The sequence below is a fragment of the Danio rerio genome, chromosome 2, assembly GCF_052040795.2.
Source record: "Danio rerio strain M-AB ecotype USA chromosome 2, GRCz13ab, whole genome shotgun sequence".
In the NCBI taxonomy this organism is placed as follows: domain Eukaryota; kingdom Metazoa; phylum Chordata; class Actinopteri; order Cypriniformes; family Danionidae; genus Danio; species Danio rerio.
The window spans coordinates 48,839,424-48,851,791 of NC_141022.1; the positions used below are offsets into that span (position 1 = coordinate 48,839,424).

General features: G+C 34.6%; 2 protein-coding genes across 14 annotated transcripts in view; both read left to right on the forward strand.

Moving 5' to 3' along the window:
* Window positions 1-12,368, forward strand: part of klhl24a (kelch-like family member 24a) — an 802,375-nt gene that overhangs the window by 778,634 nt on the left and 11,373 nt on the right. The gene's annotated exons all lie outside the window — the stretch shown is intronic.
* The window catches only part of camsap2b (calmodulin regulated spectrin-associated protein family, member 2b), a 112,248-nt gene that overhangs the window by 64,398 nt on the left and 35,482 nt on the right, over window positions 1-12,368 (forward strand). For all 13 annotated transcript variants that reach the window (XR_015478870.1, XR_015478873.1, XR_015478871.1 and 10 more), the window contains exon 5: window positions 9,939-10,080. Coding sequence is in view for 8 of the 13 variants with exons in the window: in XM_087241284.1 (XP_087097410.1) it covers window positions 9,939-10,080 (142 nt within the window). In the remaining 5 variants the exon portion in view is untranslated. The remainder of the gene's footprint in view (window positions 1-9,938; window positions 10,081-12,368) is intronic.

Sequence of the window (12,368 nt, forward strand, 5' to 3'; positions counted from 1 at the left end):
GAGAGAGAGAGAGAGAGAGAGAGAGAGAGAGAGAGAAAGAAAGAGAGAAATAAATTTATTTAAATGTTTTTTTATAAATTTTCTAAATATCGCCTCTGTGATCATGACTTAGAAATAGAAAAGGGCAGACATAAAAAATCCTGGACTCCTAAAGAACAGAGATTATGTAAACAGTATGACACAATCCAAATAGAGGATGAAACACACTTCCTTCTGTTTTGCCCCAAATACACTACGACTAGAGAAATATTTTTATCCCAATTTGAAACATTGATCATTTCATTTTTTTAATTTAAATGACTCAGAAAACCTTTACCATATACTCGGAGAGGACTAATTGACATCTAGACTAGCTGTAAAATATGTATACACCCTACACACCATAAGAAATGGTTAATGTAAATTAATATATCTTATTTAATTACTTACTAACTTATTATTATAATTAATATTATCATTATTATTATTGTTATATTTATCAAATGTATTGTTTTTTGTTATTTAAGGGTGTCACGATCTTCCAAATCCTCGATTCGATTACATTTTTGGTTCTAAAGTCACAGTTCGATTCGATTTTCGATTATGAATAATTAATTAATTAATGACCAATTAATTATTTGTACCCTACTGTTTAAACTACCTGACCTGCATGGTCTTTGTTTTACCCATAAACAAATCATACAGTAAATGAATAAAGGTAAGTTACACTCATAACTACCACCTGTCAATCACTTTTTTTCTGCGGGACTCGTGAATAGGCAGTGTTCTGTCGTTATAATGGCGTCGGTAAAAAAGGTGCACAACCAAAGGGAACCAGCCAACAGTATCTGAATTGTTCGCTAAAATGACTACTAGTGTGAAAGTAAAAGATTGAAGAAGTCTACTGACCCGCTGACTGCTTGAACCCGCTGTCTCGAGCGCATGACTGTGTGGTCACGTGATGTGCATTTTCAGCAGTAGTAAGGAAGAAGGGCTGCTCAGAAATGCTACACGCCAGTGTGGATGTGGATCGTTGTCGTTCTAAAGTGCCATTTAAAAACAAAAACCTATTAGTGTAAACAGGGCCTGAGTGTGTATTAGAGTGTTTTCGCGAGCAGATTTGCAACGGGGGCGGGGCGGAAGATCGCGATGCGCCCATCGTCTATCGGCTCAACCCTATGTACATTGCAGAGCTTGCAAACAGTGTTTTTTTTTTTTTTTTTTTTTTTTTTGTCGACAACACGAACGTTGTCAACATAACTCAATGGAAATCCAAAATACTTCCAGACCGGCGACTTTATTGAACAACTGCGCGGGGGGAATTTCCCGATGTGTGTGAGGTGTGTAACACACACAAGTAAGGATGGAGGTAGCAAAAAAGGTGGACATAAAGAGCTTTTTTCAACGAAAAGTGTAAGTCACATAAACTCAAGTTCGCTACTGAATGAGTCCATCATAATAATGCTGCTATTGCTTGTGTTTTTCACCGCTTTTACAATCAGTCTAATGTTAAAGCAGACTGATATAGTCTGTGAACAATATTCCCTGAAAACTAACTGCAGAATGAACACCTACATGTAAACGTATGACCCTGCCTGTTCTCCTAATCTCTTAGAGTAACATCTCCAAGTTCAGGTGAAACAATTTGTCAGAAAAACTACAGCCTGTGCTCCATCTTTTAGTAATACTACGAGACATGTTTAATTTGTACGAAAAATGAACGAAAGTCTTTATTAAACTCTCTTTATCAGTTAATAAACATTATTTTAACATGACACTTTCAGGCCTGTAGCCAGTTTTTTGAAAGGAGAGGTTGTTTTCTAAAAAAACTCAACCTTTTTGCAGTTATTCACCTGAGGTATAAATATGACATTTTAGTGAAATATTAAGAACTATTTTTTGCTGGATAATCTTGTTGGATAGTTATTATAAGTACACTTTTTGATGTACCAAAACTATTTCCTACCATTTTTATCAAATTGCTTTATTTACACATTTAAACTGTAAGTTTTATTACAGTTTTATAAATATTAAAAATACTTCGAATTAGAAATTATGACTTTAAATTCTTAGAATAAAGAAATGAAGAGTTCAGATGCCAAAACCTCTAAATGCCATGTAAAATTATAATTTTTCTCAGCCTCGTATATTTATTGTCAGTTATTTCACTTTAAAGACAATAAAAAGTGTATTTGTCACTATAAAAGTAAAATCACTGAGTCCACACACAGTAGTTGGAGAAAAATGCTCATTTTACAAGAAAATATTAAATGGCATTTAGAGGTTTTTGCATCTGAACTCTTCAAATATGTAAATATACTTATTTTTAAAATACAATTTTTTATCATAATTTACTTTGGGAAATCTGTTAAAACTTGATTTAAAAAAAATATTTAAAACTGAAGCCTAGGCAAATAACAAACTGGCCAGCGCATTCAACCTTCCTCAGTGAAAATTTATCCATTTGAATAATACGATAAATTCAAACATAATAATAATAATCCAACTTTTGGTCTTTTAAACCACCTGACCCCCTTGGCTACGCGCATGACTATTTAATTTAACTTAATAAATTGTAAGAAGAAAGGATTACTTAATAATACATTTTAATAGCAGGTAAATAATAAATTGATATATATACAATATTCATTCTTGGTGGGGTGTGGGGGTTTGTATTCACCCATCCCCAGTCCCCACCAATGTCAAGCGCAAACCTACCCCCTTGGTCGACGGGTCTCCTGCATCTGCACTTCAACAAGCACTTCAACAAGCGTGTTTTTTCCCGCTTGGCAAGCAAAGCTGACGTGACATGGGGGCGTGGCAGCATCGACGATTCTATTTTTTGATTCGATAATTGAAATTGAGCATAAATTTCGATCGATTTCGAGATCGAAATTTAAATCAAAATCGTGACACCCTTATTTTCATTATATCCTATTTGTATTATTATTATTTTTTCAATGGTTGTAATATATTTCATATTTGAAGTGCTTCTGTACTGAATGTCATGCCAATAAAGCAACTTGAACTTGAGAGAGAGAGAGGGGGGGGGGGGTAGGGTTGGGAAATGTCCTCTACTGCACTATATGTCGGCGCACTAACCACTAGGCTATTGCGCCGGCAATACTCAATATTTTGACATTGTAATAATCAACGGTAAAATCAGGAAAGGGTAAGCAGTGGCGCAGTAGGTAGTGCTGTCGCCTCACAGCAAGAAGGTCACTGGGTCGCTGGTTCGAGCCTCGGCTCAGTTGGTGTTTCTCTGTGGAGTTTGCATGTTTCTCCCGCGTTTGTGTGGGTTTCCTCCGGGTGCTCCGGTTTCCCCCACAGTCCAAAGACATGTGGTACAGGTGACTTGGGATGGCTCAATTGTCCGTAGTGTATGAGTGTGTGTGGATGTTTCCCAAAAATGGGTTGCGGCTGGAAGGGCATCCACTGCGTAAAAACGTGCTGGATAAGTTGGTGGTTCATTTCGCTGTAGCGAACCCAGATTAATAAAGGGACTAAGCTGACAAGAAAATGAATGAATGATTGAATGAAAATGAGGAAATTATGGAAATTAATTTTTAATGTGAACAAATGCTGCAGTCAGTTAAACTGTTACTTTAAGCCTAGTCATTTTGTTTAGACTCATCAATTAACAGCAGGAATGGAAACGGTGATCAAGGAATAACCATCTGTTGTTTGTTCTTCTGAAGAACAATGACATGAAAAGGCCAAAACTTGCTGAACTGGTTTTTGTATTCTACTCCGATAGGATAGGATAGGATAAACTTTCTGTCCCCTAGAGGAAATTTGTTTTAGGCGAAAAGGTGCTACAACATTGCTGTAAACAGACAGTAAAATAAATAAAACAAACAAAACAATTAACGACCAGGAATTAAGAACATAAATTATTTACAAAATAAGATTATATATAAATATGAAATATATAAAACACAGAACCCAGTCATGAACTACATTAATATAAATCCCTATACATTTCAATATGCACATTAATGTATGCATGCTTAGGTAAAGTTACATAGTATGTGGTTTTTATATTCTCAGCACAATGCCTTGAGTAAACTGCAAGTGGTTTGGAGTGACTAATGCATAAGAACATATTTAGGGCTCTATTTTGACGGTCCATGCGCAGGGCGCAAACGCTTTCAGGGCATGTCAGAGTGCATTTTTGCTAATTTAAGGATGGGAAAATCCGCTTTGCGCCATGTTCTAAAAGGGTTGAGTTTATTTTCTTAATGAGTTATAGGTGTGTTTTGAGAATAAACCAATTAGAGTCTCATCTCCCATTCCCTTTAAGACCCAGCTGCGTCGCGCCAAGCACATTTGCTATTTACAGGACGCAAAGTAAGTCTAAGAGGAAAATCTGAGCATTTCACTAGCAAACAGTTAACAGTTTTTTTTTTAACAGAAAACTGTTAAACAGAGCATCTACTGCGTGAGAATAAGGGATAATGGAACTACTTTCACTTTCACTCTTGGATAGGGAAACCTTTATGCACAGACATCAATTAGTCTATAAATAATTAATTTCGTTTGTTAGCGCAAATATTTGTTTCAAAACTATTTCTAAATTCAGTTCTAATTTCCAGCAAACGAATAAATGAACAACAATAACGAAGTGTGCTCAAAAAGTTAGTGAAAGAGTTATATCCTAAAACACATGCTGTGCCCCATATGATCTAAAACCTGCAGGTGGACAAATCTAACCTTTTTAAATAAAACAAATATAAATATGGACATAATAAATAACACTGCTAATAATAATAACATTATACAAAAGCAAATTGTTATGAATGAACTGAAAAAGCCTCCCGAGATGAAGAAAACATAATTTTTTAAAATTTTATTTATGTAGGCTAGAAAATAATGTTTTGTAATATTTTAACCCTTTATATTTATATTCTATATCTATTCTTATTATATCCTATATATATCCTTAATATTTTAATTTTTTCATATGTAAAGATATTTGCCTATTGCTCTCTTGTGCATATTAAGCAGTGTGTAAGCGAGGCGCAACTCTGCGCCGGAGTTTAGACCGGGTTAGTTTTGGTCTAATGAAAAATCTATTATAGTTTCTCAAAATAGCAACGCGCCAGCGGTGCGCCTCAGAACGCCTTCCTTTTTAGACCAGAACGCCTATGGACGCACATATGAGCGCTAATGCATTTGCTATTTAAACAGCGTAGCGCAACGCCTCAAAACGACTCTTGCGCCAAGCTGATATATATATACATACATACAGAAATATACATACACACACACATATACAGGGCTCGAAATTGCGACCATTTTGGTCGCATATGGGCCCGAAAATTAATCGATGCGACCTCATAATATATTTGGGCGCATTAGTGCGACCTGTTTTGATTTTTTTTTTAAACGTGCTGAATCGCTCTTCCCTGCCGCTATATTGGTTCATATTAGCTGTCAATCACTCAAGGCTTTCCGCTGTTAGATGACAGGGAGGGAGCTTTTATGGCCACGGGAAATGCAAACGGCTAAAGAGTGAAAACTTAAAGCACACAGGTTTGCAAAGTGCAAACCCCACCTAAAGTTGAGGCGCAGATGAGAGCGATCATGACACGTGCTGAATATTGATCCGCCAGCTGAGATAAATCGAGTACATACTTTTCGGAAAAGGTGCCCGAATCTCGATGCGTTGCATTCACTGCGTGTTCAGCGCAAATGTCCGCTAAAATTCTAATCTAATACTGTACATATTGTCGCCAAAGAAGCTCGCCTTTACTAAGTTTACACTGAAACTACGTCTCATAACAAACAGCGGTATTGCGCCGGTGCTCAACCTGCTCATAAATTGGGTCGGCTGACTCGCCTGCTTTTCCACATACACAGAAAAATGAAAATCAGCTCAGACGGAACATTTAAATTGACACAAACTGAAACCAAAACTTTTAAAGAGTGATAGAAGTGAGACTTTACTTACTTTGTTTTGCCTATTCTTTCTTGAGGTGTATAATTTTTTTTTTATTTAGTTACTGATGACTGCTTTGCAGCTTTCAGCCTTAAATTTAATTATTTATTATAATCTTTTGTTTGTTTTGTAGCAGAAATATTATTTATTAAACTGACATGCATATATATGCTGTTTAGCAGTACAAAATAAATATTTCTTACTGCAATGCTTCATTTTTGTTTGATGCAAACTATACATTTATTTTTTATAAAGTAACACACTTTTTATAGCAGATAACTTACATTCAAGCACATTCAAGGCAGCATGATGATGAGAAATGCAATTCATTGTTACTATTATTGTCATTTTCATCATCATTAATATTCTATAATTATTAGACATACACATTTTGGAATTATTGCACACAAATATCAATGTCATCTCAGCATTAGTTAGATCTTTCAGGTTTTTGTTAGTCCTAATTGATGTTGTTTTAAAATACAATTAGTTCCTTAAAATACAATTTACAGCGGTGCTCATCCATTTTTGGTGGGTGCTCCTGAATTTTTTCTGGTGCTCCTAAATTTTTGAAGTTGGGAGCACCGGTGCTACCAAGTAAAAAAGTTAATTTCGAGCCCTGCATATATATATATATATATATATATATATATATATATATATATATATATATATATATATAAAAGGGCTGTAACGATACACGATATAAAATCGAAATCGTCACGCGTGCCTGCAAAAGTTGAGCTCGTTGAAGAAGAACGTGAGGAAACACTTTTTTCCGCTTGACATTACGAGCACTGCTCCGTTTAAGCCCTCGCAATTAGCGTTTAACCGGAAAAGCTCGCACAGAGCTCTTAGTAAGGGACTGTCTGAATGTGTCAGGAATATCAAAAACAAAACCAACTTAACCCCTCTTGACAACAGACAACGGCAGAAACATTGCCAGTGCTGTCAAAGCATTGTTGTTAATGTGGCTGCGCAGAGAGGGATGGGCGTTCACCAGATGCCCCGACTCCTCTGCAGAGGAAACTTTTCTGTAACCTTGCTGTGCGCTTTCTGTTTGAACCTTTGAGAGTTAACGTTACGTGCTGACTGACAGGTGCGCGATGTGTGAGGCCAGGAAACAGGACGAAGCTTTCAGTTAAGATGAACACAGTCTCTATAGTTATACTTTATTTATAGATAAAGGTATATGACTGTATATAATCACTTTATCTTGCTGGAGTTTATAGCCGTTTTGCTTTACTTCAGGACGCATAATGCCACTCTGAAGGTCTAATTGCTGTTTTAAGTTATCCAGAGCTGTATGAATGTACAAATCCTGTATATCACAATGTTATTAAATATTACAATTGTAACAACACAGACAGCAACACTTATGCACAATCGATACCCAGCTGATTCAGTCGTTTCATAAGAGGACCGCGCTTCTTCTCTTTTTTTTTCCTTGTCAACATAAAGGCAGTGAGATGCGCCTTGTTTTTGGCTTATAAAGCATGTATGCACATTAATGCAATAGCATATTTAAACAACAAAACTGTTTACAAAAAGTCTACATATGAGCGCGTTGTTGTTGTCTTTTCATCACGCAGCACGCGCACTTGAACCGCGAGGGAGAGAGAGGAAACCATCAGGACATATTCTTTGAAATAATGATTTGTATTAAAATGTAAAAGGTTTTGTGATTATAATAATAACAGCGGGGCATTAAATAAATGCATATTTTTTCCGTGGAGCGGCAATTTGAGGAAGTGTGCTATTTTTATTTGACGGAAGAAAAAACATGATTGGAAAAAAACAGCCCATGCCGGTTATTAAAAAGAATAAGTCAGTATTTTCGTTTTGTAATATAAATTAATTATTTAAATGAAAATAATTTAGGGCAGTCCTATTTATTTTATTCATTTTATTTAGATTATTCTGCTCTTCTGTGCTAAACACTGCAGGTGCGTGAAGATGTTCTGTTGTTCTGTTCTGTTATTAATATGCTAGCATTTAAAAATAAATCAGTATTTTAAAATGCAATATTTAATGTGTCAGACACAAAATAGACACGTCAATTTGTTTAATATAAAATTAATAGTAATCTGACCAGTTAACCGTTAATAACCGATTAATTAGCGGTGGTTGTCTATTAGCAAAATTAACCGAAATGAGCATCCCTAGTAGCCATTACATAATTTACTTTTTCTATGTAAGAGAACTTGATTGAAAAATAATTTTTAACATGCTTGAACCATCTACACTATGGAGTTTAGTTCTGTTTGGTTTTTCAAAAGTATTTTGTTACAAAGAAAACAAAAATGATATAATTTTATTTAATAAAAAATAGTTTTAAAAATCTTTTTTTCCCCACCCCACACGAAAAAAAAAATCGTGATACAAATCGAATCGTGGGTTTGGTGTATCGTTACAGCCCTAATATATATATATATATATGTGTGTGTGTGTGTGTGTGTGTGTGTGTGTGTGTGTGTGTGTGTGTGTGTGTAAAAGATCTTCAAATATTTTATTGATTTAAATATTCTTATGTCTAAAGCTTTTGTCATTACGCTGCTTCAGTATTAAATAATAATTTCTGAATGACTCTGACACACTGAAATTATTATTAAACGCTGGATTAATGCACAAGAGAGTTTTTATTTTAACAGTTTGCAAACACATTTTATACCATGACTGACTGACTAATCTAATGTAAATGCACAAATATAATATTGTATAGCTTCCTATTACAATAATGAATTTAAAAGATTTGTAAGGGGTGTACTTATATATACATGGTCATACAAGCATAAATTTTGGGCTAGCTTTTGCAGATGGAAATTCCTTTCAATGCCCTTGATGAGTGAGCAGGGGAGTGTCTTTTGTCTCAGGTGTGAATTATTCATGACCATTGTCACTCACGCATAAAGTTAAGATCACCCAAATCTTCTACAAATTGTTAATCCTAACAAATTGTACTTCATTATAATGTTTTTTTTTGAAAGAGAGAACAGATTAATTTTCACATAGTTGTGAAGTAAATATTCTAGCTAATAAAGAGATGTGTATAGTTTTAAAGTGACAAAGTCTGCTTCGCGAACTGTGCTAGGAAGGCTGTTCCAGAGTTTAGGTGCCAGATATGAGAAAAATCTATGACCTACAATTGATTTTGACATCCTAGGAATAATCAATACTGCAGAAGACCTATTGGAACCTGCATGGACCCAAGATTATCATAGAAATCAATTCAGTTTGGTGAAGGAAAATCATGGTTTGGGGTTACATTCAGTATAGGGGTATGCAAGAGATCTGCAGAGTGAATGGCAACATCAACAGCCTGAGGGATCAAGACATTTGCGCTGCCAATAACTTTACAAACTACAGAAGAGGGCAATAACTCCAGCAGGAAATCACTCCTTCTCATACTTCAGCCTCCACATCATAATTCCTGATAGCAAGGAAAGTCAAGGTGCTCTAGGATTGGCCAGCCCAGTCACCAGACATGAACTTTTTTGAGCATTTCTGGGGTAAGATGAAGGAGGAGGACTTAAAGATGAATCCAAAGAATCTTGATGAACTCTAGGAGTCCTGCAGGAACACTTTCTGACATTTCAGATGACTTTTTTAATAAGTTCTTTGAGTTATTGCAGAGATGTATGCAGGCAGTCCCCCAAGCTCATGGGAGTCACAATAACACAATATTAATTCTTTTACCACTGCACCTGACTTTACTATTTATTCTATACTGTACATTTTGTACATAAGTGACAAGACTTTTTGTCTAAGAAAAGTCAGACCCTACTGTCTTAAAGTATTAAAAATCAAGTTAATTTTGTTTAGTTTTCCTTGTTTATTTTTTTATTTCCTCATATTTATCTTAACAAATGTGGCCTTATCCCAATCATAATGTTAAGGACAGCACAAGTAACTTTGAGTTCTATACATTTGTGTCCACTTAACAGACTCAGTTTTCTCAGATAAGTATAAACACTCAATTTAACAATTTCATGTCAACACTTTTGTGTGTGATTCCCAGGGGCGTTACAGAAGGGACAACTCTAAAGCTTATCCAGCTCTTTGTGTCCCCCCGGTGGACAGTATCCTGAAGGACAACACAGATGGCTGTGCTCTGGCTTTGCTTCTGCATTTCTACTGTCCTGACGCTGTGTCACTGGAAGGTACTGCTGCGAGAAAGTCTTCTGTGTAATGTGATGAATATCAATTGTGCAGGATATATATATATATATAGTGAGACTACATTTATAGTCAAAGAGAGTCATTAGGCTTTCATATGCAGTGGTGACAGAACAGAAATAGTTGTTGGGTTTTGGGATAATTATTTTTTGTAATTAAATTTAAATTGTAACTGATTTTATCTGAAACTCTAATTTAAAAAGCAATTCACTGCAAATTGAATTGAATTGAATTTTTGTCATCTTCATCCACCCTAGTGTTAAAGTAAACCGCTCATTGAGTTGAACCATTTTTAAATCCATTTATCCGATTTCTTGTTCTGGCAAGGTCACTTTTAGCTCAGCTTAACATGATGAATTGAATTGGATTTGACCATTAACATTTTGTTCAAAACGTTCGAAAAAGAGTTAAGATAATTTTGCTATTAAAAGCTCAAGCCTTCTGTAGTTAAATCATGGAAATAAGACAGACAGACAATTAAAAATTACTATTTTCTAGGCCAATATTACTAGGAACTACAATCATATACGTAATAGTCTAGAACATATTCTGTATCATGGCTTCATTAGTGAATGAGCTCCTTTCAGAGGATGCCTTGAAAGCATGGAGACATGACAGATGACAATTCATTAGATAACACAACAGATTAATTATGAGTTGGTGTGTTTAACCAACTAATCAAACTTTTTCATTCAGGTATTTACAGTTAATATTAGTCTTTATAAACAATTCATTTATAAAATACTTAATCTAACATTATGGATCAAACATCATATTGAAAAATAAACATAATGTAGTGAGAAAGCAGACACTAAAATACAGACTGACACATACAGAACAGGTGTGATTGCTTAGGTGCACAGACCTACATTTGATTTACACATTTTCTGAGACATTTTTTTGTTTTACAGTCCTTAAACACATTCTTAAATAAAACCAGGGACTACTTTGCAATTGCATAAGTAGATTTCTAGCAAAATGATGAATCTTTAATGAAAATAAAACTGATTGAGTGACACCAGTGGTTTTATGTCAAATTGTTATGTATTTTGGGTGGCTGTGCAAAGCTTTGTGTAATACACAATTATTTACACACTAAAACAAAAAAACTTAAAATCATTCCCTAGTGGCCATATTATTTGAAAATTCTTACAGTCCTTTAGTACCATGAACCGAACATGACCACCAAGTTGCATTCTAATTGGCCATCTTTAACCTTGTTTAATGGGTACTTAAACCTAATAAGATAATGGCAGACATGTTTTTGAGATATGCCAATGTCCCATGCCAACTTATACAAAGATACTTTGTGCCTGAACCCCTAATAAATATAAAAAAAAAACATTTTATATAATGTTTAGTAATTGTGCAACCATTATTCAATTTTTTTTATTCATTTATAAGCAGGTGAAGTCTAATTAAGTTAACAAATCCATTAACAAGTTTGTTTTTATTCTTTTTTTTCTTGAAGGTTAAGCAATAATGAACTAAAAAACTTTGTAAATGAGTTTCTGTAGAGGTAGAACAAACTGCTTGTTTTACAAAAAGATTTTAATGCCCAGAAAAAAAGCAATTGGCTGGTAAATTGTTTTACATCACCGGCCATGCCAGGATTGGCAAAATGTTTTAGGCCCAGAGTACAAACATTTATCAAAGGCTCATACACAGATAAACCCTCAGGCAAATACTCTGCCCCTGGCCCTGTAGATAACAGACGTACAGCACAAACAGTATCAAGAAAACTGCATTACACACTAAACTCACTTTAAAGTTCCCCATGACAGCACAGTAACAGCATTCAGATATTTCAAGTCACCTGAAGGACACAGAACCTCTGTCCCTCTTTAAACTTGAATAGGTGTTATAATAGCAGGGCTTTTTATAGCTTAAACTTGATTTAAAGTAAATAATTTGTACTACATTTCATTTAAAGACTAAAAACTATGAGAATGAGAGGTAATCGTACAATTATGATGTAATTGTACTACAATTCAAAGGTTTGGTGTTTGTACATTTTGTTATGGTTTTGAAAGATGTTTATTATGCTCACAAAGCCTGCAGCTAATAATTATTAGAATTTTTAGTGTTTAAATTATAATGTATTTTAAAATGTGATCTATTAATGGAATGCCAATGCTACATTTGATTAATTCAGTTTTTAGTGTCACATGATCTTTTATAAATTGTTATAATATACCAAACTGGCGTTTAAGAACCATTTATTATTTTTATCATACATTTCTTATTATTATCAAAGTTTCAAAATATTTTC